This window comes from Anopheles stephensi, chromosome 3 (genome assembly GCF_013141755.1).
Source record: "Anopheles stephensi strain Indian chromosome 3, UCI_ANSTEP_V1.0, whole genome shotgun sequence".
Taxonomy (NCBI): Eukaryota; Metazoa; Arthropoda; class Insecta; order Diptera; family Culicidae; genus Anopheles; species Anopheles stephensi.
This window is the reverse complement of record NC_050203.1, coordinates 5,243,957-5,270,350: the sequence shown is the minus strand read 5'-3', so window position 1 is coordinate 5,270,350 and position 26,394 is coordinate 5,243,957. Positions and strand designations below refer to the sequence as shown.

At 47.2% G+C, this 26,394-nt stretch overlaps 1 protein-coding gene across 10 annotated transcripts in view; it reads right to left on the bottom strand.

Moving 5' to 3' along the window:
* Positions 1–26,394, bottom strand: part of LOC118510273 (high affinity cAMP-specific and IBMX-insensitive 3',5'-cyclic phosphodiesterase 8) — a 124,806-nt gene that overhangs the window by 46,914 nt on the left and 51,498 nt on the right. For 4 of the 10 annotated variants that reach the window (XM_036051876.1, XM_036051880.1, XM_036051877.1 and 1 more), the window contains exon 4: positions 17,454–17,483. The exons of 2 other annotated variants lie outside the window; for them this stretch is intronic. In XM_036051876.1, the coding sequence (XP_035907769.1) occupies positions 17,454–17,483 (30 nt within the window). Of the gene's footprint in view, positions 1–12,015; positions 12,715–13,956; positions 14,112–17,453; positions 17,484–18,753; positions 19,683–21,069; positions 21,223–26,394 lie in introns of those variants that run through there. 4 more of the 10 variants (XM_036051884.1, XM_036051887.1, XM_036051883.1 and 1 more) reach the window with 3 other exon arrangements.

Here is a 26,394-nt window from a genome sequence, read left to right as displayed (position 1 = left end):
GGGGAAACCCAACCAATGGTACAGATTTAATTAACTTCCAACCGTATCCTCAAGAAGCTGAGTTTGTTCAGCTGCAGCTGCAACCTTCAACAAAATCGCTGGAAGATTTTCCTCTAAAATAGCACCAGAAACACATTCCAAAGAAAACCCCCTTTAATGAATGACCTCCCGATGCACCCGTCGGTGTCAAAGTGTAGCTGGCAGCAGCAATTCACGAGCGAAACAAGATAATTGCAGACGGGGCTAGAATGGCGACGGGAACGACCATTTGCACCGCGTTTTTCGCTTTGCATACTAATCAGCACACTTCCCTCTACCGAAATCGAAACGTTCGAAGGCAAGCGAAAGCGAACTGCAGCATTCCCAGCGTCCCGCGGGTGCACCACGCGCGCGGGATCAATAATTAGTTTGTTTAATCGAAACGACGACCCCGCGCTTGAAATTAAATCTCCCTCCAAAAACAGTTCATCCGAGGGAAAGGAAACTTTGCCAGCTGCAAGCCAGGTGGACCGGATTAAGTTTGGTCGATTGAAGGGGGTTCTTCACCGACCGCATCCACTTTGGTGGATGCGAGATGCGGTCGTCAAATTTCCTCACGATCGAACCGGTCGTCTTTGCAAGTGTCCGGTCGGCTGATAAGATAAGATTTTCGGAAGGAAAGTTTCGTTCTTCGCAACGCGACCGGACCGATGAAGCGCAGGGTAATCAGATCAGGGTGATGCTTAATTACGAACGAACGAAAGCAATCGATTGTTTGGCTGCGAGTTGGTGCCTGCGAACGGAAAAGGTGATAATTTTGTTGTCCAAGTTTGTTGGGGAAGAAAGTTTCTTATCGATTATTTGCAATTTAAAGGTAACGCCGTTGAGGGCAGACTTGCAAAGGATACGGGGAACTGTTTGTGAGTGGAAATAGAGAGAGGAAAAAGCACACAAATGAATCTTTTTATTCGATTCAGGCGTCCCTTGTTTGTGAAGGATGATTTGTGAAGGTAAGATTAGCAGCGTACGATAAAACGGAAAGAATGAGCTGAAAGCTCCTTTTGAAGTGAAGGGTTTTGGGAGCTTGTGAAACATTGGTAAATTGTTATCGGAATGTTTCATCGATACCTTTATGGCAGGTCGAAATGCTTGATTTAATTAATCATGTCTTTTGAATATATTTTTTGATTAAATTTTCGAGCTCTTAAGCAGCTTTTGGACGATTTTATCTTATCATGTTCTTTGGATTCTTCTTGAAAATTGTGTGCCAACCCAGACTTGGAGGTTGAAACTTCAAAAGCCAGCATCTGTAAATCTGTGGCCGAATGTTGATGTCTAAGGCATGAATTGTTTGAGAGTCTCCGATGTAGCAGATACTGTCTCTCTCTCTCTCTCCATATTTTTGGCCTAAAGACCTCTTAGGTCTTCCAAGACATGGGCTTCGACATCCGACTGCAAGACATGGGCTCTCTTATCTCATGGGATATGGAATAACAGGTAAACAATACATGACGAAAACGGGAACTAACAGCACTCGATCGCCTGAAGTTATGAAACTGAAGCTATAGTGGACTCATCGGTGGCGGATCTACCCAGGAGTGGAAGAAGTTGGGTCTATTCGTCTGACTCGCAAACGAGTTACAATAAGCGGGACCTCAACTGCCATTCCACTCGCGACCTCCAAAGACCTTGATCCTTGAGCCACTGAGACTCATACACCATCCTGAGATATGGTCTCTGTTCAAAGCTGACGACAATCTTTTACCAGGGACCGAGACGAATGTATCTTAAAAATTTTCTGGTATCTTTACGTGAGGAAGGTCCTTGGACAATCGTGAAGTCGCCACAGTGACGTTCTTGTGATGACAGAGGCAACAAACCACCCAGCCCGTTTCAAGACCAATTTCATGGTCAGCGCAGGCGTGATAAGCTCAAAAGCCGTGCTCAATGTCATCATCAAATCTTTTGCAGACTGCTATCAAAAGCTGAGGTAATAAGATGTCTTTGTATAACGCATATCTATCCCATTCGAATTCTCGATATTCCGCAATTACTCCAACATGTCTACTGTATTCAGATTTCTTGTAATTTGCCTACAAACTTTTGACATATTTTTCCCGAACAGTAAACACATCATAACGCGACAATTCCAACTAGTTAAAAGATCATCACCTGCACATTAACGTCACGCCGTGGCTGTGCTACTACAGGCATTTAAATTAACATTTGAATAATCATCATACGGCTACGTAAGAACGTGCTAACTCAATTTTTCATCGCCCCAAGAAATGAGCATCCGGACCGCCGGTTGGTCAGCATAATCTCGCGGCCGCTTCTCGTTCGCGCTGTGAACTAATTACAATCACTAATGACCGCTAAATTTCTGCAATTAGCAACTTTATCCATCTCTGGATCTCACCCGCAGCTGCTGGACATCAAGCGACACGATGCAAAAGATACTGCACACACCGAAGATTATGACACGGTTGGAAAATAAGGCACCAGGATCTACGGTGACTGGGACAACAGAAAGGAAGCGCGTAACTTTTCCATCGGACACTGATTGTTCATCTTTTTGCTGCTGCGAGGTCCAGGGTGCGAGAAGAAGAGAATGGATGGAAATAAATTTATGTATTCCAAGTTTTTCGAAATCTTATAAGAGCGCACCGGTAGCCTCAGCAAGACCAACGCCATTATCATTTCTTTTCCACGATGTTCCCGGGACTCGGCAGGTGTGTGTGTGTGTGATGCAATCACGGATTTCCTATTGAGAGCTGATGCTGTTGTTCTGTTGGTGGACCAACACACCGGGTCCGCACCGGTATCCGTGTTAGAACGAAGCGCCAGCGCTGACCTGCCCAACCGACACAGCCCGAGCGGAGAGTTTTCACTTACTTTTATAGCACGCCCGGGCACTGGCCGCAGTAAGTCCGACCGGTCCGGCGATAAACTTTTTAATGGAAATTGGATGTTCCACAAAGTCGGAAGTGCACTCGCCGGAGCTTACCGTTCTTATCCTGCACTCACCGAGCGCGAAGGTAGCATAAAATGTGCATCATTAGCATGACTTTCGCATACGATCGATGCCGAGGTGGTGGTTGGTCGAACATGTATCGATGGGTTTTAATAAATGGTTGTTTTTCTGGTTGAACGACGGTACGTACGCTCGCCAGTGTGTGTGTGTGTGTGTGTGAAGAATTTTCCCATTTCCCATCCGATTCGATAGCGTGTGGTAATGCTTACTCAATCGAACATCGGATCGATACACGGGGACAGTATATTACACCCGGATCTGCTATCGTTCAAGATACAGCGCGTCGTCGTAAAACTGGACCGGAAGTGGCCAGAAGGGAGGCCAAGAGAGCAGACACGCTTTTCCGGCTCGATGAACATGCAGCAGCAGGCAAGAGCGAACGTCCGGATCATCATCGTGAAGCTGCCGACGTCCTTTTGCGTCTGAAAAAAGGTTTATTTTTATCCGCACACTCTTGTCGTCGCGCGGACGGACGAGGAAGGTCCCGTTGGACGGATGGACGTGGAATAGTCTTATTGGCTTCACAGTGAAGAAAAGGTTTTATTTTTGTAGTAAAAAGCAACAACCAACAAAATACGTTTGACAGCTGTCAAATTATCGGTGCCTTGTGATTTTCCGGGTTTGATCTCGTTCCTTCTTTCAATACTTTGTTTTTCCCCTTTAAACGAAGCTAAGATGGAGGGTAAATCCTTTTAATAACCAGCATAACTTCACTGTTGATAGGAATCTGGAGAGCCAAAGTTGGAAGCTTGGTGCTCGATTCCCTTGTTTTTATCGGACGCTGGACATGAAGTGACAATATTTTCCGGTTCACTGCACGAAGCAATGTCCGAAGGGTTTTGCTGTTTTGTGTGATAAAAATAAACGGTTGTACGAGTTATTGTCCCGAAACACAGTTGTAGCGTGTGTGGATTAATACGAGACCAGGGGGAAAAAAAGGCAACAGATCTCAAGGACCTACATCGACGTTATCTGTCCGATGTAGCCACCACATCCCAACGCGTCCGTCAATCGGCAAATTGGGGGGGCTCTGCGTTCAATCGATAAATCAACCCCCGAAAGGGAATCGCAGCATTCCTCCATTTAGCTGATTTCTGTTTAAAAATTCATCATCCTCCCATCCAAACATGATAAATTTCATTTTCTGGTCCAACTTTTAAAAGCAAAACACGGTCAATAATCGAATGGCCGTTGTGCTTGTCGTGGTCTCCCTCTCTCCCTCTATTTTCTTCAACATGCCAAACAAATGATCGTTGTCTATCGGGGCGAGGAAGAGATTACTTCAAAAGTAGATAAAAGTTTGACACTTGTTTCCGTTGGATAAACAGCACACGCACAGCTGAGATAATAAACAGAGTCGAGGGGCAGAGTTTAAAAGCTTTCGCGCTTGTTTGGTACAGCAGTTGATGTATTTGTATCGGCGAGGTGCCCAGAGAAGCAGCCTTAACCTCAGCTTAACCTTGGAAAATCAAACCGAAATGCGGCTGACGTGCGCGTTTTTCTTTAAAGTTGACGACCGTTGTTTGGTGAATTTAATTAAAACATTAACAACCTAAACCATAGGCGAGTGAGCAGATCGCAGTTGGGGAGCCTGACAGCAGCCGCTGCGATGCCCCGGCCGCGGATGAAGTTAAGCTTTCTTGAGAAAGTTTATCCGGGGTTGCAGCAATGCAGGCGTACACAGCGTGTGCTCGAGCGCTCGATTCGCTGTGGCGCCTAAAGGTTGAGTGTATTGTGACGGTGCAGGAAAATCGGTAACGGCTCTAATTACTCGCCAATTTTGTTTTCCTCCAGCTTTGGATCAATTTTCAAAAGTTTCACCTCTCGTGGAAGGATGCTACCTTCGCGAACTTCATTATTGAATTATGGCGCGTTTCATAACAACAAGAGTAAGTTTCCACGTCACACGTTTGTTGCAGTTTCTGCTAACCACAGTAAATATGATTTTCTAAAGGAAGAGCTTCAAGAGGCGAGGAAAAAAAATCTACCTTGTAGTGGGTAAAACTATTTTCTGAACCATTCTCATCTATGCATTCCACCACAAAGGTGTGTGTGTGTGTGCGAGCTTTCCATTCCCTATGTGTACATGTGAGCAAACACAACCGAGGTGGTACACAAACCTCAGGGCATTTGTGAGGTTTACTCGAGAGGATGCAAACTGGTACATTCAGCAAACGGAAATAGCTTCGTTACGGGCGGGCGCTACATGAGGATCTTCCTGAGAGCTTCCGCTTTGATCCTCTTCGCAGCCACACAGTGTGCGGAATTCTTTTTACACTAACCGGAAGGTACTGCTCCCTTTCGCCACCAGGAAGACATCTGCGACGGAAACTAGTAACCCCTAAAGCTCACCTTCACCCGGTATGTCGCTACAGAGAATGGATTAATGGGAAATTTTCCGGAGCGTACAGGAATGCACGGCAACATTTTTGTACTGAAACGTGCCAATTAAAAGCACCCATTCTTACTACCGAAATGTCTGGTTGAATGAATTTAATTCATCTTGCTTAATGTACGAGCCTTTCGTTGTGAAACCAAAATCAAAAGCTCTTCACAAAAAAGAGGAGAACATCCAAAAACCACTCCATCCACTAAACATGTCACATGTAGTGTGTTTTGTACAACTCTTTTCCTCAGCTCTCGTAGCTTATCTCGTTACGTTACAAATTAATTGCCATTAACTATTCGCTCTGGAGCCGTACCCGCCCCCGAAGAGTCGTTACCCGGGAAAACTCACGCTACACGTGGAAGTGGCCGTTCAACAACTTGCCCCCCCTTTGAAGCGGGCCGGGCCGGCTCGTTCGTGTACTCGAGCGGTCGGATCGGAAAGAAGGATTAGCCTGATTGCCTCGAGTTGCACTCTAACGAAAACCGGACTACGGAGGGATTATTTTTTATGTCCACTTCTAACTAAATCTATTAGTGGCCGAGCCGCCCCGAAGGCTTTCAGGAAGGGGTGCTTTAAACGGTTCCTGGATGGATGATCAACATCCAACAGGCCGACGATTAGATGTGCGGCTTGTAGCGAGCGTATTTGGTAGCCGAACGTTGTCACGAGCGCACATTAAGTAGACAGTGCGGAGACAGTGATCGATACGGTCCGAAGGTAATTCACTTGGAAGTTGGTGTTGGCTGGAAGATATGTCTGGACGAAACATTAGAAACCCGTAGCTATATTGAACAAAGAAATGTTGTTAGTGAACTATGGAACAAGACAGGAAAAAAAGTTCGAACGCTTGTTTGTAACAGCGTACAACCTGAGCAATTAAGGACAAGGTCATCTAGACTTCATAAACCCAGACTAGAGGAAATCGAAATGTGTTGGCTGAGGTGAGATTTGTTTGAAGCAGGTGTTTTCCATTTCAAAGGGCCTACAACCAATAATTTGCTTCACCTAACGTCGTAAATTTAAGCGATTTTTAATTACAAAACAATAAAGAAAGAAGAAAATACTATTGAAAAATAAAGTTCATAAGATAAAATAAGAACATTATCGAAATTGGAAGACAAATGTTTAAAACACAAACTACAAAGTGTAAACAATTTAAAAACCCTTGTACATAAAAAAAATAAACTGGACCAACAGAAAAGAAAATGAAAGATAGAAAAAAGTGAAAGAAATAAAAAAAAAATGAAAAACTTTAAAATTGTATCGAGAAATCATAGATAAAACTCTAAAACAGAATAAAATATGAAACAAGTGTCGGATAAGAAAAGAAAAACAGAAGAAAAATGAAAATGAATAAAACAAGTAAATAAATAGAGAAATAATAAGCTAACCTCTGAACATCGAAATGTAGAAGAAACAAACATGAATATATAAATAAATAAAAATAATCAAAACAGAAGAAGAAGACACTAGGAGAATCGTCGTTTCAAGAAGAAGTAGCATTAGAAGGAGGCTTGTTGACTTGTTCAATAATCGTTTTCTATCGCCACTGAAGTAGATCATTCAATTAGCTGCTTTAAAAGCCGATAAAAATACACGACCGTCCCACCCCAAAGGCTCGTTAGCTCTTAATCAATTAGCCACCGAATCCAATCACTAATCTGCACCATAATCGTTAAAAATCAACTCTCGATTTCTTCCAGCTGTCATATCGTTTCAACCGGATTTGATGGATTTTCCACATCGCCGAGTTGAGGGTTCGCTTCAATGGGAGGAAAAATGGCACAAAATACAGCGACGCCGGTACCCTCTCGGCAGGTAGAATTGATTTACATTTGCCCTGTAACGAACGGTGCATACGGTGGGCTTCCCGTACGAAGCCTTGCTGGGCACATCGAACTTCAAGCGAGGAACAACCAACCATTCACTTTCCCACGGCTTTGTGTGACTGTGTTCTTATCGATTCTCTCTAGCTTCTCTAGGCTCGGTCGTTCGGTTCGGTGTCTTTACCATTGGCAAAAAAAATATTTAGAATGAAGATGAACCCTGTCAACCATGAACCGTTCAATCGAAAATGGGCCATAGCTAATAAGGATGTTAGACGCTAGATCGATTCTGGTTGGTGCTGTGTTCGTGGTGTTGTCGTATCGTGTCGAAGCAAGCAAGCAAGCAAGCAAGCAAACAAGGGATGGTGGTGGTTCCAGATTCCGCCATACGGTAACTTCGTTTAACATGAAGCATTTTACTCCCCGGTTTATTACATGCATGTAAAAGATACTCCATTTGCGATGCAAGATTGTTTCAAGAAGTCTTCAAAACCGATCGACACCGAGGTTGGATGGAATGGGGGCGCCCGGTATTGGGTGAAGCCCGAACACCATTTACTGTGTACCCGTGTACGGACGGGTAAACATGCGCCCACCATGCAGTCGTCGCCGACGGGGGGGTTCGTGCAGTGCGCCGAGAGCGGGAGAACGCGTGCTAACAAGCAATTAAATGCAGCCGTAACAAACTTTTACAGAAAAACGGTCCGACAGTACAGCCCTGTACCGTGGTGCGGTTGTGCTCGCTGTCGTACTTGAGACCGTACTCTGTGCTCCATCTGCGTCAGAGAAGCGTGAGGGTTCGTTTTGCACCCACAATCACGCCACTGCGCCATGCGTTTCCACTGGCAGATTCACCGCAGCGCGACTCCGTTTCCCAACCCAACCTTCTGGATAGTCGTCACCTTCTCGCCTATTATTGGCCCTTCGATAAGAAACTCAACGGCAGACCCGGTGCCTGGTCGATTCGTTTTCTAGAACCTAGCCCAGCTGCTGTCAAGTCAGCAGCACTGCGGCAGGACTTTCGCACCCGTAATCGCAAACCCCTGCAAAACTGCAACCTTCACCTTTATACACACACCCGGACACTTACGCTGCCTGCCCTTATTCCATCGATGTCTATCGCTTCCGACACACACACACTGTGTTCCATGGCAAGAAGCCAATGTCATCCAAGGCAGGACTGTGATCGATGGTTCTTTCGCATACGCTGTTTCACCTGTAGAACCCATTTTTTGTTTCGAGAACTACAGTGCTCGAAAAGGGCAAAGAAAATTAATACATCCCGACCGGGGTCGTATGACACACCCGGTCGAATGATAATGAAACTTACGAAGATTACGAAGCAAAACGATACGAGTTCAGCATTAAATGATTTTGTTTCGTTTGAGCCAGTGAACCGTGCTTCATGCATTATTCAGATGGATGGCTAAGCCGGGTTAAAGGCGAGGCTGAATAAGGGTTACCCAAGAAAGCAGGATGGCTCTCGCATTCATGGGAAGTTGGGCCAGATATTCATGCTTGACTGGAAGCGCGTCCTTATGCCTTTATTATTATTTACCTTTTTCGTCCGGAAAAGACGTTAGAGATGATGAATAAATGTATCAAACTCGATCAGAAGGGAACGGCTCGCATCGCTCCTGTTGCCCGCTTCAGGCATAGCATCCGGGAAGGGTTTTACTTGATTGGTGGACCGATGATCGATGAATCTGGTGCTTAAAAATGCCCTCGGAAAATGCTGCACTTGCAATTTTGCATTTATTGCCTCCCCAGAGAGGCATCCAGAGTGAATTGGCAAGCAACAGGATGTATGCGGATGCCACCTGTTGCATGTTCCTATCGGAGTGATTGTGAAAATAATCAACTAGTCGATGCTGTCGATTTGTCGATAGTCGCGTTGCGTGCGCGCGATCGGGACTTGCAATGTGCCTGGCTGCCGGAAAGCTACCGCTAACAAACCCCCACCAACGCTCCCCCGGGCGGTTGCTGGAATCTCGCACCAACCTCATGCTTCCCATTAGCGAACGAGATGCTTCAGATGCTATCTCTCGACCAACAGCGTGGCCATACACACACACACACAGAGAACTGATAAGCCGCACAACAACAGCCGTGGAGCGTGGAATGGCGAAAACTTCCACATCGCGATCCGAACACACGGAAGCATTCGGCTCGGCTAGCCAAGAATCACGAGGGACAAACTCCGGGAAATGCAACACTTTTGCCTACTTCCTAGTAGCTTCCTCCAGCATACATACATTGGCCGAGTTTGGAGTTGGTAGAACAGAAAAGTTTTCCCCGGTTTAAATCAGCCAAACTGTTTCCTTTTCCTTGGTGGCAGTTTTTAGAAGTTTATGTAGCCTAACATCTATTTACTTTGCTGTGTGTGTGAGGATACGGTTTACATGCAGGTTGAGGACATCGCACAAACTGTCGATTCCGTGATTCTTTCCCCAATCGCAGCACCGGCTCCACAATTTCGGTAGGCATGTTAATTGGCCGTTCATTGCATAACTTATCGCAGCTGCTTTAGACGCAAACTCTTCCCAAGGCTACACCACCACCCCATCGCGATCCCGACTCCCACCGAAAGATTCTTATCTGTTGCGCACGAAGATTCAGAGAAGACGCTGGAATGTAGCGGTGGCCGCGCGTGTTTGTTTGGTTTTTGCGTTTGCGGTGAGATTGTTTTGCGCCTCCAGTATAATTGGGGCCTACCGTTGTGGGTGTAGGCGTGCCGGGGCGTCGCACAATCACGTTCGGGGTGCCAGAGCTCAGGCCTGGCTTGTGTGGACGGAACCTTCGTCACTCACACACGCCGAACCGCTTATTGATTCTAACAAGTATTCCACCGATCGTCGCGTAAGAGGGAACAACTCGGTTTCCGCATCGCACACAGGATTCTTCCATTTCCCTGGGGGTGCTAATGGTCCGCGGTGCCATACGGTACGAAGCTCGAGAAATTGGGACACCGTCAGACATGCAAACGCTCTTTTTTTTCGGAATCGTTTGAAGTTGACGAGAGCTGGCTGAGAATTAGCGACGGCGGAACATGTGTACACTGCTGGTGGAAAATGTAATCGACCACGGGAGAAGGCGGCGCCCACGGGCCACGGGCCGTCTTCTCGCACATGCACTCACGGCCACTACAATGTATTGCCTTCTCGCCTTCAAGCGCCACCACACCGTTCTTGTGCGGTGGCCACGGGGTGAGGCTTTGAAAGATCGTCATTCTCCGCCAGTCCCAGACATGTTGATAGACATCGGTCAATGTCAAGTTGCTGCTCGCATGACATGATATCATCAGCTCATTAGTATAGTTGACAATGGAGCCCACGATCGTTTGACGGGGACGCGGGACAGCGGCACACGGCTGTCTGTACTTGTCTGCACATCACGCGCTAATATTTACGCTTTTTAGTTTCTCCACACTGTCCCAGTCGCACCAGCTCACCAAAATATTGCTCCAATTCGTTACGCGAACCGAGCGCCGAATTCGGCTCAGGAGCTGCTGATAATGGTAGAAACGGAGTTTCGCGTAACCTTTGCAAGTGCGTCACACACTCGGCGAGCTACCGCGAGGAGATCTGATTTGTCGATAGCTTCCACGATCGAGCTCATTCATCAGTTCCGTCTACACGGGGCCTACCTGTTGCTGGTGTTCGGGAGTTAGCTAACCCACCAACCAAAAAAAACTTCCAAAGAAGAGGCTCTTGGAAAGCGAAACAACCGAACATTGGGGAAACCTTGCATACCCGCGCCGTACAATGCTATCTTATCGCGGGGTCCGCGGTGCCTCGGGAGAGCGAGAGATATGCGCCCAGATTACTGTTCTTTGTAGAGAATCTTAAAGCTAAGCTCGCAGCTGTCGTACCCGCTCCGTGACACAGTAGCACCAGCATTGAGCGTTACGATGGGAAGGAAATAGAAAAGAAAAACTAAAGCGCAAAAAAAACAAGACCGAAACACGAAGTTCTTCCCAAGGTTTTGTGTGTTCCGCCCCATGCAATCCATTCCTCCCTCCTCCCGGGGGGAATGATCAATCTTTAGGACATTATCTGGGTCAATTGCACCATGATTCGAATGGGTGAACAATACTGCCAGACCGGTGCTGCGCTACAACAATCGGTGACTACGCTACAACACTCTCGGTGTGTCGCGGAAGTCCCGGGTAGGAAGCGGAAGTTGATCCCCAGTAAATGACGGTACACGAAACGGAAGCGGTACACGGTACGATACAGGAACAATCGTCAATCCGCCCGGAAATCGATGTCACCGGGCATCGGTGGAGGTGGAATTTATTGGATTGGCTTTCCCCGCACGCACGTCCGCCCGCTCTCACGTGGATGCCATACCATTCCGGACAACTGATAATTGATATTTTCACTAAACACAGCCGAGGTGTTTTACCGGGGACATTGTGCGGGGACACAATCGATAGATACGATAGGAAATGAGGCTTTCATTAAACTAACCGTCCAAGGGTTATTGTTGTGTTTTGGGGCTGGGGCGAAGGAAATTGTCGGTGGATTTATTGGCTATTGATCCGCTGGGAAGGCCAGCTGGGAATGCTGAGTGCTGAGCCACCCATAAAGTGAGGCTGATCTTTATCATGGCGTAAAGTGGTGTGTGTGGTGATGGAATGTTGAAGCAAAAGGGGTTTTTTTTTCTCTTGCGTGGAGAAGCAATTATTCTTGCGCTGCATTCAGGAAGAACTTTTCCAAAACAAAGTTTCGCCGCTTTCTTTACAACTTGTCCCTCGGGGAACGACGTAACAATCTGTTACTTACGTGTATAATCCATCATCGAGCTGTGGTGCGCCATCGTCGCTCTCGGTACGGCTGGGTTCATACAATGCCAGGTGACGTCACTTGCAGGCGTCACAACAAACAAGCGCCACCCCTCCCCTCTGCTCTTGACAGTGGGCACGGAATCGTTTTGCGATTTTTCTTCCCCAACAATTACGTTCACCTGTCGCCGGTTGCTGTCGTCGTCGTCGTCTTCGTACAATAATGCTGCGCCGTTTTACTTCTCCGGCGAGCGGAAGGAAAGGGTTTTTGTCACACAAAACACTCACACACACACCGGCACGAAAACTTCGAACTTTGCTGCCTGTTTGCTTTAGCTCGGCCGGAAATGGCTTCCTTCGGAATGCCGGAACTAACACTTCACTTGCATCAAGGCACGCAAACTTGGAGATCGATTTTTTTTTTGCTGTAGCCACTAGTGTGTTGGGTTCTTGTAGTTGGATGCGATGCCGGTTTGCTTCCGATAAACCGGAAATGGGGTATGCTGAAACTTCCTGCCCCAAAGCAAGGCCTCCCACCCGGGATCCTCAGTAAACCGACCGAGAGAAATGGGCAATTTTTCTTCCAGATATCTTGAAGTTCACTGAGTTATACGAGCTCCTGGTGGTATTGTCGCCATTCATTGGCTAACCAGTAGACACGAGAGAAGAAAAAAGAGACGGTTGCTAAACTGCTTATTGCCTGTTTGGGGATGAGTTTTAATTTACTTTACCAATTTAAAAACATAATAAGAAAATACAAAACAATCGAATCGAAGGGCGGCAAAGGACATTCAAAAAAATCGAATCACCAACAAACCGCACTGCAACTGCGAAGTAATCACAGTAAAAGGTGTCCTTGAGCTCTCATGCCCTCCACACGAGCCCAGACTCCCGAGCCCTAGCGGTAAGGGTTACTTCAGGAATAGCAAAACGAACAAAAGTGCTGAGGCATACAGAAACCGCCACGACCACTGTGTGTCTGGCTGTGGACAGACGTTGCTTTAGCACGATTGCTGGATGATGAGAAAATAATTAAAACCTTTCCAAAATGGGAAAATAAATTGAAAAGCACATCGCGATTCTTTGGCCAAGCGAGCGGGAACTTGAGCAAGAACGGCGGACGAGCAGTGAAGAACGCGCGCGCAATTTTTGTGTTTTCCTTCTGCTCATGGTCTTGGTCTCCCCGCTCAATTGAACCACTTTGTGACCGCATGCAACACTGGCGTACGCGTGTCTGTGTGTGCTGCACAGGTGGTTTTGCGTTTAAGCGCACATTCTGTCAGCACTACGGCCTGAAAAACCGCAAACATATGCTGTAAGATACAACCAACCGCCCGAGTAAAACACCACACCAACACCTCTTACGCACTTATTGACACTTTTGTGCGGCAAACACGAGGCTCTAAGCTAGCCTTTCCGTCCGCAAGAGTTCCAGTTGAAATCTTTATAGCATGCACATGCGATTTGCGTTCAGTTTTTGGGGAACAAACTTTAGCTGGCATCTCCACACGATGGTGCCGATGAGTCAAACAGATACACGACACATGATTTGAGTACTCGTGCTTTGGGGTAACTATTTTTATCACCGCTCACGAGTCACGATCATAACGCTTGCATATTTCTGTACATTTCACCGTGCTGTTTTACGTCTCCTTAAGTCTGGCTTTAACAAGCCCTAAACACACGGGCAAACACACACACGAGCGCGCGCCAAAGAGGAAGGTTGCACACCAAGACGTCACCGTATCGACTTTCAAATCACAAGGTGAGTCGCGAACGGCAAGAAGAAGAACACTTCCACGACACGACCCCGTCACGGGGATTTTGCTTTGCGAGAGTTTATATCCAGCACACTTGCAGCAGTCCAGACGAGGGAAGCTACTGATGCTGCAACCGAACGCATGTGTAACGCACCCGCGTTACGGACGCTTGGCAAGCTAACCCGAAAAATAGCAAACGTTGGCCCTAGCACAGCGGTGAAGAACTAGCATCCGGAGCGCGCGCTGCCAGAAGGCTTCTTTGCAGGCTTCTTGCGAGCTTGCCGTGTCGTCTACTCGTGCACACTCCAACGCCGAGCGCCCTACTGACGAGACCGTTGGGGTTGCCGAGCGATAGAACTACTAACAACCGAGCACGGCACACGATATACACGACCGTGCGGCCTAGAATTAATCAAACGAAATAAGGGAAAAAGCGGGCGGGCGCGCACACACAGCACGAAATATCTGCCGCTGCCGCTACACGGTCGTGTACGTGTGCGAACACACTCGTGTATATCGGGCTGGGTCGGGTGGTCGGTATCGCGGTACTCACACACAGGTGACCAGCAGCAGCAGCAGCAGCAGCAGCAGCAGCGCCAAACCAGTACCAGCCTGAATTCCCTGCGCCCTCCGAAAAGGGTGGAAAAGGGAGGGGGGGGGGAGGGATGCGGGTGCATTGGGAATGGAAAAGGACTGGTTCACGAAATCACAATCAAACATAGCGCACTCGGTGTGTTGGTACAGAACGCACACCGCTTGGTAGTGGTAGATACACCACCATCGTGTGTGCGAGATTGCGAATCAACAGCTGCAGGTGAGAAGGGTTTTGAAGGGCAGGAGGGGCTGGGAGAGTGGCGCGAGAGATGAAACAACCCCCGTCGTAGGCCACCCCACGTTTTGTACATTCAATCGGTGTTCGAGATAGTCAGCTGTGTGTAATGTGTTGGAGCCAGCAAGCAGCAGGAGGGAGCGAGCGAGAGAGAGAGAGAGCAAGCATCATGGGTGAGAGTGAGATGGGAAGCGAGCGAGCGAAGAGAGCATCCGTTTTGTGATGGCACTCTCGTGAATACTACTATACGGGCGAGTGATGCTGAGCCACTCACCGATAAGAAAGCACTCACTCTCATTATCACCCCCTTGGTTTGCTAAAATGCTGAGTGACTTTCCAATCTCGAGCATCTCACCGATGCTCCACTCATTCTCAGCAAAACTCACCCCCCCACAAATGTGTCCCTTTCTCACTCATCCGCCTAGCTGATGCCTCTCAGTGAGTGCTCTTAGTATACGCGAGCGCAGGGATTGCTCTACAAACACAGACGCGCCGCCATTTAGGGGATGCGATCACGAGCGTTACATCCAACGGTAGACGCTCGCGCCTAACCCGCCGCCATCCCAGGGCTCGTGATGACCAGCTGGTCCAGATCATGACAGCTGATAGATCTTCCTCGTGGGAAATCCAACTGAGCGCACAATACTTACCGCGTACGAGCTCAATGTGACTAATGATATGGTGGTGTATGCAGTTTTTAATCCGTGATAGAGGGAACAGGCGCGCTATAAAACCGTGCCAATCGGCGATGGCGTGCGGTCAAAGTGTGATGATAGGTTGGTGGGTTTTTTGCGGTTTTTATGAGACACGCAAATTAGGGAGCGTTAAATTAGGGGAACGGTTGATATGGAACACTTAAAAACGCATTTTATGGATTGTTGATGTCGTTGGGTAGCTCTAGGAAGAGCTTTCATCATAATTTCACTCCAGGCATTTGAAGGGTCAAATTAAGCAACATTTAAATTTATAGCAGATAGCAATACGACCAGGCCGTTATAGATGGATAAAAGAACATTTATAGGAATCGATTAAATACTTTAAATATCCTTAGCAGATTTATTTGACCAAAACGAAGGCAAGGATCATTAACAATTATATTTTAATGTTACAATAGCATTTTTTGCCGCATGAGCTTCTTAAAAATTCTGTAAATGATCAACGAATCGATGGATGCTATACATCACGAACACTAATTCACCCGGAACGATGAATAAACCATTAACTCACCGAAAAACAAATAATCCCATCATAATCTGATGTTAACCGTAACAGAATTTAAAAACACAGATTGACACACACACACCCAAACAGTAGCATTCCTTCGTAGCTTCTCCGATGACCTAAATGGCCCATCGGGATATAATTCATTCGGCTAGATTTATTAAAAGCGCTCTGAACGCTCCCTTAACGCTGGGTGACTATGTTTCAACACGTCCCATAATTGTCTGACCGCGACCGCGGTGTTTCGTGTCTCCCAAAAGAGCGGCAAAACACACACGCTCACACACAAAAATCCCTCCCCATTTTCCAACCCGGCTTTAGGCAAATATGAGCCGGCAATAAATAACGTCGGGGAAGAATTTTATTTTTCCGGCTGCAGAAATAAAGGCAGAAAAATGAACTATACTTGACGCCGCCGCCGTCTCGGTGGCGTTATTACATCTCTTCTGTGTGTCAGTCGCCACCCTCCCGATAGGGGTAAAGAGGTTCACAGATTTTTCTTCTCATGAATCACGGATACTATCTGCACAATAAATTATGAAGTGTGAAATCAGTGCGCACGTGAGTGGTGGCGTACGTGCGTGTGTACTGTTTTGGTGGTTTCTGGGACGGTGGAGGGAGAGGGAGTGAGAACGCCCCACCAATGTCAATCGTAAAGATCGTGTAGTGGAAGATTTATTAGCTGAGAAGAGCATAGATTAGAGCAACATTCTTTGCACTACATTCCACCCGTGAGTGTTTTGCTTAGGGTGATTTACTTAATGGTGGTGGTTGTTGTTGAATGTATTAAAGCGATCCTCAAAGGAATGGCTTGCGAGTCCGCCAAACACAGCCCAGGTTTCTGGTGCTCCCGCCACAGCTCCCACCTATTTGTTTCTTCATTTACACAACATGCCGGCAAAGTGATAATAGAAACATAAAATAGCTTTATTTTTGTTTCACCCGGGTACACACTCTTCGAACAACGCTCAAGCGGAAAGATAGACACTACCGGACAGCAGCAATCCTGTGGGCATCCCTCCAAAGATAGCGCGATATATGACTTACTCGTGCGTTTTATTTCTCAAAACAACTGCACAACCACACGATAATCAGAATGCAAACTGGCTCGGACCACAAAAAAAAACACCCCGTTTGACCCATTCCAACGGGTGCGACATCAAAGTGAAAAGTGTTCAAACGTTTGGCGGACGTCGACGCGGACTCTGACGGAAATTTCTCTGACACTTGAACTGTTGCCGTTGGTAGAATGGTTCCCCAAAATGTTTACCTACTCAGCCTCGCCGCAACACAAAACTGGATTGAACTGGGAATTTCCCAGAGGGTCAGACCATTAAAGTATTCGCTCAAGAACGGTCGTTGCAGGAAACGCGCCATAAAACAACAAACCAGTTACCACCACCGAGTCTCGTCTCGATTGCCCGCGTCACGTGACAACGCCGCTACGCCACCATAAACAGTTCGTTCCTCCGCAAGGCGTCTTTTGCAGGTTATACGTTCGTTCGAAACAACGCCACGCGGTTCGGGTGCGTTCAATGGATTAGTTTTGGATGTTGCGATGAGGTTGGATTAGTCACCGGACTCGAGCGGGCCCGAGTCAAAATAAAAAAAAGGAAAAATCATACTTACTGCAAAACGAGATAAGATTGCGCAACTTACCTGAAAGAAGAGAGAGAGAGATAGAAGGGAAGAGAAATTGTTGTTAATAAAAATGTATAAATATCTTCGGTTAAGTCTAAAGCAGCCGAGCTTTGAATCAACGATGCGTTATAGACAATTCTCAGAAGAATTATTCAGAGGAATTCTCCTCAGTTCTCAGTCTCAGGGAATTTCAGTTAAGTTTGACCATTAATGAGCATTTGCCTTAAGAACGCTATATTTGTTCACTACATTTGGTGGGAGCAAATCTACATTATGTATTATGAGTCACTGTGGATTTGAATTATGAACGCAGTAGACTTCTACTGAGCACGATCCTGACGAGATAGTAACCCAACCAGGACGTGTGATTAGGTTCTATATTACCTACTATACTACCAGGCCAAGCCCCAATTCTTTATACCATTGATTAATGTTTCTCTGGCGTTCAGACGAGCGCATTGCACCACTTTCCCGGACGATTCACCCATAGTAATAATAACTAACCCTCCGCAACATCGCTCGTTTTAATAGCAATGCATCCGGCCTGTTGTGGGCCAGCACTCGGGAAACAATCCAACTCAATTTGTTACTACCAGCACCTCCTCCTGACGAAGGCGCCTTCACATCCACCAATTCATAACCACCAATGCCTGCCACACCCGGCCCGAAAATGGGGTAATTTATTCAAACCTCAGCTTATCGGAACCAGATAAGTGGAGCATTCTTTGCGGTTCAATCTAATGCACGTTTGCCACGGAACGGTAGCACTAGCAGCAGCACGCCAAGCCGTGAGTATGCACTTCACTGCGCGGTTATTCCCATTGACTTGATACACTGCCAGGAAGCCGCACATCCCGGAACAGTGTAATTTCTGTTTTACATTTCAAATTAAATTCAGAACCACCTTCTGCTTTGTGGCTAGACAACGTTCCCCAGATATGTGTGCCATCATGCCGTCCCGATCCCGGATCCCGATGAAGTTGAGCGCCTGGGTACATACACTCCACGTCCGGTTCGGGTGGACTTTGGCGCGGGTTTGAATTTTTACCCTTTTTGCATGCATAATCCAGGTCGCAGCAGTAGGGAAGTACCACTGTCAGGACGTTAATCTTATCATCCTAGTTTATTGGGTTGCGAGACAGAGTGAATTAGACGAGTAAATTAAGGACTCGCTATCGAAGATTGGCGGTGGTGTATAGCGTCAACATTTGGAGCATTTCATAGCAACTTAAACGATTTTTTCCCCCGAGACAAATTTCTGATGCCAAAAAATGACATCTCAACCTACCATCAACAAGTAGAGAATCCTCATCGTCGCTCGCACATTGCTGCTCCAGCTCAACCGCACACGATGCTCCATTTGTCGCCGGCTGTTGATCCTCGGTCGATTCATCTCCACCGGAAACATCTACACTGACCTCCGGTTCCTCCTCCTCCTCGTCCTCCATCGACGCCCGCTCGACAACAGGTGACAACTCGAGCGACGTTCCATCCTCCAGCGTTCCCACTGACCCATTTCTCGCACCATAGCCAACCAGTTCAATCTGGTGCCGCCGCTCGTCATCTTCACCGACCGACGTTGGCAAATCGCCATCGCCGTTCGATGTACTGCCGGTAATAATAATCATGTTTTTCCAGCTCTATCGCTATCACTCCGATGTACCACCACCACCACCGAACGATAATTAGTGCTGTAGTGCCCGGAAGAGTGGCAAGAACTACACTACAACACTACACGGTTTTGTGTTTTCTGTCAAACAACTACAACCGCTTACAGGTTCCAGCGCAAAAACACGGCCCGAGAGATCGCTTCCTGCTTGTCGTCTGTCGATATTACGCTTGTACCGGTGCCTTCCGAGACAGCAGCACCAGCAGCACCTTAGATCTTTGATTTTGAGACCCCCTTCAAATCATGCTCCACAATCTCCACCAACGAGAGGGGGGGGAGGGGGGAGAGGTGAACAAAAATGCGAAGCAAAACACAAATCACTCTCACGTTATCTTGTTGCCGGTTATTTCGAAGGGAAGGAATTTTATTCGCCACCCATCCTCAGGGACCCGCGTGTGGGGTAAGGCCCGAGCGCTTCTGGTTTCAGGAAGTGGGCACAATTTTTGATCACTGAGGTTTGATAAACAATTTGGTTGATTGCACTAGTCACTAGCACACGGAACTCCACCGGAGCATCTTACTGCCCCTTCTACAGGCACGTTATACACCTGTCACGGGAAGAAATTTTTGGTAAAAATATTACCCGACTAAATTCATAAACTCTTAACGACACTTTCTAAAAAATCAAGAATGAATTTTCACGAAAAACTTATTCGGCTACATCACTTCAACTTCAACTTCAGCAACCAACTACCATCTGCAAACAATCGATGGCTCTACGAACTCTTCAACGTTTCCGCGGTTAGCGCCACAGACACACACACACACAACCACTCACAGCCACATAGTTTACATAGCCGCCTTCTTCGCAATATATCGGCCGACCCCAAAGTGCTATCCCTGCGCTGCGCTGTTGGATATAATCGATCGAAGCTATCACGAAAAACGTGCTTCATTATCTATCCGCGAACGATAGATATGGAGGGATCCGATGCGCCCCACTCGATTGGCAAATGGAGCACCCATTTGGGGATTACCTGACGATGGAGACGCGGCCGGATCGCCTAATGTTGCGATCCAACCAACAACCACCTTCCCCCGACGTCCTCCGTGATGTAACCCGCTGCTGGGCAGGGGGGACCACTCACGTGGTCTAGGGACGCCTCACGGAAGGACCTTCGGGGATCGCTTCTCCACCCCCGGCAATTCCAGGATCGCATAATTTATGGCCACTCGCTAGTAGCCGGGCACAGGTGTGGGGAAAAAAGTGGTATATTTATATTGGAACCTAATTGACGGTAGATAACACACACACACACACATATGGGCACACACGCGGCGCAATAGCGCTCTATCACATTCAGCGCTCGGCGGTCAAACGCCGGCAGGCAATCAACTCTCAACTGTGGTGTGGCTAGTGCGCCGTTTGGTGCGGCCCACGGGTGAGAAAAAATTGCAAATCGTACCACCGTACCACAATATACGGACACTGGCGGCTAACCGGCACACGGTGCCAATGCACATTGGACACAAAAACCGTTCGGCCACAGAGCAAACTAGTTTCGAGAGCGCTAGAGGTTAGGGCTAGCGGCTAGAGGACACCACGCTGCTACGACGGGGCCGGAGGTTGGACTTTGAACAACAACGGGTTGAACCAGGGACGCAACGAGCAAAGTTGGACACAACACTACCTACACACGATTTGTTCGCCCCCTTGCTTGTTTCACAAAGCAGCCAACTCGGAAGCTATTACGCCACCCATTACACTAACGCAGCAGTGGTTAGGACACCACTCTTTAATACCGCGGAACTGTGGTGGACACCTTTACGTTGACTTGACTTCAGCGGCTTCACCACCGATTCTTTCACGAATTATATTATGTCAGGCGCATCGATTACTCTTCATGATCGTGATCTTCGGTCACCAAAATACTGTGCCCGCACTGCAATTAAAAACAGCGAGCAGATCGACTGCAGGGCCCAACACACACTCACACTCGACACACACACGCCTCAGCGAGCAGCAGGCAGCGAGAATGTCGCGAACGCGTTATGACAGTTGTTTAGCTGTGACGAGACTGAGCTGAGCAGAGCGCTACGCTCGTCCAGACCGACCAGACCGATCCGACCGAGACTGACTGGCTGACACAATCATCAACACCAGCAGCGAGAAACCGCGAGACCCGTCGTGCGTCGACTTCGCGTACGCAAAGAACTTGCCACCGCTTTGCTTGGGGTTGGCCGACTGATTGTCGGCCGAGTGAGCGAGAGAGAGAGAGAGAGAGAGAGAGAGAAGGAGAGCGAGCGCCAGTGGGTGAACGTGTGTGTGTGTGAGTGAGGGTGAGGACGGAAAAGGGGTGCCGAAATGAAAACGAAAACCGAACGGATGATGTGGGGCAGTCAGGGCAGGTAGAAAAAAGAATCAACAACCCGCAAACCGAAGCAGAAGCCACAACGAAAATGTTATAAAATATGACCTCCTAAAACGATGACGCGCAGGGGGGGGGGGGATAGGGGTATAGAGGGAGGGGAGGAGAGAAGGGTTTAAGGTGCCTCAACTAGGTTCGTAGTTGTTCTTGTGGGTTTGGTACGTAAGCCTAGACGATTTCGAGTTCGGTGTAAGTGTGCCATCCACGTTCTAATGCATTTTTGCTACTGTAGCTTCACAGTTTGCCAAAAGCTGATTGGAAAGGGCACGATAAGGAGAATTATTTTATTTTTCCTGAACCACAGACATTAAAAACTTAAAAAAAGTCAACTTCAAGACAAAAATGCTATTTTGTGCTGCGTGTCACATAACTGCAGGCGCTTATTTTATCACTTCTGCTAAGCTTATTGCCTAAAAGTATGATAAATTTTTGAAGCTGGTACTATTCCCAAAAACCCGCGATAAATCAAACACCCATACTCGGTGCTTATCAGTCTGCCTAGTACATTTTCCCCCAGCAGGCTAGTAGCTGTACTTGCGAGCCACCCCTACTGGTAGTAGTAGCCCCACATCGCTTAGTGTTCGTGACGGTAGTGACGCTGATCGAGCGCGAGCTCTAGGTTCGGGCCCGTCATCTACGTCAGAGGCGGAGGACTTTGACAGGTGGTGGCCAGGGACAGGCAGTCGGCAGGCGGGTTGTTTGGTCGTTCACTTCTGTGAGGTTCCTCCACTCGTCAATCGATTCTCGTTCACGGCTCGTTCAATTTCCACAATGCAGTCTCCCTTCCTCGCCCCGGGTTTTTTTTTTTTTTGCAAACCTCCTCTAACCGAATGACTGCTTCCTTTCTAAAAACAATTTTCAACACAAACCAACCCCGGTTAGAACACACCCTGCCCAAAACACGGGGATGGGTTTGGAAGTCAGCTGAAGCAAACAATCCGCACAGCTGTCCTAGCAAGGTGGGATTGGGCTAGGGTCGGCGGTTTTTTTTTTTTCTTTTAACAGCTTAGTTTTGTTTTGCGGTGTCACTGGCAGAAGAATAATTATTGAAAGCTAAACGCTGACAGTGCACTGTGACGAGTGGCCGGGTGTTGTACTTCTGCTTGTTGTACTTCTGTTGTTGTGGCTGCACTTTGGCTTGCAGCGGATGATTGGCAAAAATGTTTTGTAAACCTCAGCATTCCCTATGAACGTTGGCCCGATTGGATGACACGCCGTACGCGTGCTATCTGTCAACGGAGGCGATGGCGTGAAATGAAACGTGCGCGAAAATGATCCCACGCGCTCGAAGTTGGCAGCTTTGTTTAACACTTGGATGTTTTTGAGAGGGAATCTCATAAATCATTCAAAATTAGGTTTGTCTATAAAAAGACAAATGTACTTTCGTCTTGTTCGTGATTCAGTGGCCTAATCCTTTGCTTCCGAGCATAAACTATTACGAAAAATATTATTTATTAGTATGCGAAAAGATAACACATGATCGCTAAGACAAAACACATTAATAACGATCGTATTAAAGCCCCGAGTGCGTTCGGTTGATCGATATCGATCCAATTGACAGCTCGTAATAGGCAAAAATCAAAATTAGCTCACTTTTTTGTATGTTCACAAGTCGAAAGTCAAGCTCTTTTTTGCCTTTTCTTTTCCTTTTCGTTCGGTTTCTTATTACTATTTTTATAATTTAACGCCAACCTTGGCGACTACAAGCCGTATTATGATCCATGTGCAGCGGCGCGCGATCAGATAGACGTATTTGGTGAGCTTGCAACATGAACACAAATTCAAAGGAACCGGCTCTCGGGTCTGTGTGGAACTGCTCAGGGAGTTGTTTGTTTTTTTTTTGCCCGCTCGTTTGCTGTGTCCAAGCACAAGCGATTAAGATAAAACTTGCCCATTAATTGATTTGTTCGGTACCACCCTGCAAACGATCGCGGTGTATTCAACGGCGTCCTTCGTATGGAAAAGGTACGAAACGAAAGGAAACCCTTTAGCCTCAGGGGAAAATGGTAACGGTTGTCGATACGGAGAGTGTGTATGCAAAGGAAGGTTAGGTTAAAGAAAGGCAAAATTATGGAGTGAATGAAACACCACTAATTGCGAACCAGAAGAAGCACTCGAAACCGAACGCCAACGCTGCGAAGCATTTTCGTGCGTAAGTGTAACAAACAATGCAGCCAAACCCTTATTACACTCGATCACTCACCCCGAAAAAGTCCCGCTGACAGTATGCGCAATATGGGACCAAGCTTCCTTTTTTTTTGACACCCTTCCCGGGGTGGCGCCCACCACCATCTGGCAATGAAGATACCAGTTCGGGTAGAAATAAGGACGGGGAACAAAATAACATTTAATTGCTCATAATTGATAACCGCGGTGCTCATTAATTACGAGATCAATTAAAGTTTCGAGTAAACATCTTACTTCGACCGGCGGACGATTGTTATCAGGTCGATGGAAAAGGGCAAGACACGACAAGTTCGAACATTGGTCAACCAAGAAATTGAGGTATTATCTCTTGTTGGAGCACGAGAGGATTGAGGATAGAGACCTCCTTGTTCGATGGGTCTCAGAAATGCAAGATCCTTCAGGTAAATTGCTCTAATTCCCCTTATTATCCCATGTATCGCGGATTGCCTAACCGACAGGCGCTAACTATCCTTTGTTTGTTTCTTGAGCTATTTTATTTGAGCTTTGTTTTTCGATTTTCTCCAATTTTCGAACCAAACAAGCCCTCCTCCTTCCGATAGTGTCTTAGTCAAACAAATTCACCTGGCGCTTAGCTTACGAAAAAATAATATGAAATTGCTTAAACAAGGCCTACACCGCCCCCCTTCGAGTGGGAGTAATTGAAAGGTTGCAAACCCTCGAGGGTGAGTAGTGATACCAGCCTCGTACAACAGAACAAAAAAAAAACCCTATAATAATATCGATAATAATATATTCAAAATCGATAAGCGAACGCTCCCTTTCGCCACCGTTGGTGGTGGTGGTGGTTGCACATGCACAACAACAACGGCCAGATCGATCGCGCTAAAGGTGTGAGAGCGAACCAACGTCGACGACATCAGTGACCCGATAAACGCGATAAATTTGAAGCAATATTTTGGTTGAAGCTTTCTTGTCCACCGCAAATGCCCCATTCGACAGCAACAACAAAAAAAACGAGGGCAGTAGCGAGTGGGTTGATAGCCCTATTAACATGATTATGCATCGAACGGGGGAAATGGAAAATGAATTATGAAACCGCGGCCACTATCAATATCCGACACCGATATGATAAACCGACGACAACGACGACGGTGGTTTGACGCATTTAAAAGCACAATAGGGGTTGCCAGGAAAACACTTAAAAACGAAAGGAGAAAGAACGTTCTCCTGTTGAAATATAATTAGAAAATGCCTAAAATCAAACATCAGCCTTTTTTAGTAAACTTCGCCCGCCTATTTGACAAGTGAATTAGATTTACCTTCGCGTGACCTCTGCTAACGTGCCACAGGATGTCATTTGTCTACTCACACCCGGCCAGGGGGTGTATATATATTTAAATCGTAGCAAAATTATACCGTACGCTGCTGCTGCTGCTGCTGGTAGACGAGCTGGTTGGCGTCCTACTACCGACCAGATGCTTATCGATTTGATTGATTTTATAATAGCTCCCTGTCTATCGGCAGGGGTGGACACTTGTCCTACCGGCTGTGGCACAACACAACACGGGCCGCTCCAACGTTTAATCATCTTAATTTTAACGCTAAACCTAACCATTCTAACCCTCTTGCCTTCAAATATCAACTTCAAGTCAATATTATCCCAAGCAGTAGATTATGATGCCTGTTTACTTCTCAACAAGCCGTCACAGCGTGGCTGGGTTTTATATTGATTTTCATTTGCATGAATTTATGAGTGACATTAATGCCGGTCTGGCCGGTGGAGCTTTTGCTACCTATCCGGCGCGTCGCGATCGGACAAAATCGGCGAACTTATTAAATATTGCAAACCCTAATGAAGTCAACTTTTTCTACGCTTTCGAGCCGACCGGGACGTTTATGGTTGCTGGTGCTGCGCCACACACGAGCGCAAACATATTCACACTCGCACGAAATTAAATCAAACAGACAGTCCAAACGCACCCCGGTGCCGATGCAACCCTTGCCCGTTTTTGGGGGTGCGTCGTCCGTTGCGAACGCGCCTTTTTCCACGCTGGGGTGTGCACACACACGCGCGCGCGATCGCATATAAAGTGGCGTGTGAATGGCTCTTTTTGCTGCAGCGCCAAACCAAAAGGCACCGAAAGGAAAAGCCGCCACAAATATGGACTGTGGCGCGCCTGGGATCCGCCGTGACTGAGCCCGTGCCCGCCCGCTTATGGACACATCCGGTGGATCTGGAAGGAAAACGCACGGGAGTGTGAGTGGACTGGGACCCGGTGAATTCGGTCCAGTTTTTTTTTGTTGGTTGCTCTTTTTTATTACATCTTTCGGTCCCTTTCGTCCCTCTCTGGGCTCCATAATTATTATGTAATTGCAAGCCGGCTCAAATCATACGCCAACAGTCGATCGATCGGGTTGGTTCGAGGGGGCGGTGGAAAAGAATGGCGTGAAGGGTTTGCGAAGAAGCGATCAGGTTTCAATGTTGTCGACACGGCCACAGTGGTAATTGATGCCCCGGTAGGTGGTCAATGACACAACGAGGGGGGGGGGCTAAATAAATATAAAATAATTAGCGTTATATTTTAAACTCCCCTGACAGTTAAGACAAGGTGAAGCTGCGGTACAGAACGATGAAAACGAATTGCACGTGCTAATGATGGGAGTGAGAAGAGCGTGAAACAAATAATTTGCAAACCAACTAAAAAAGCAGGGGTTTGTTTGGATAAAATTAAAGGCTGGATAT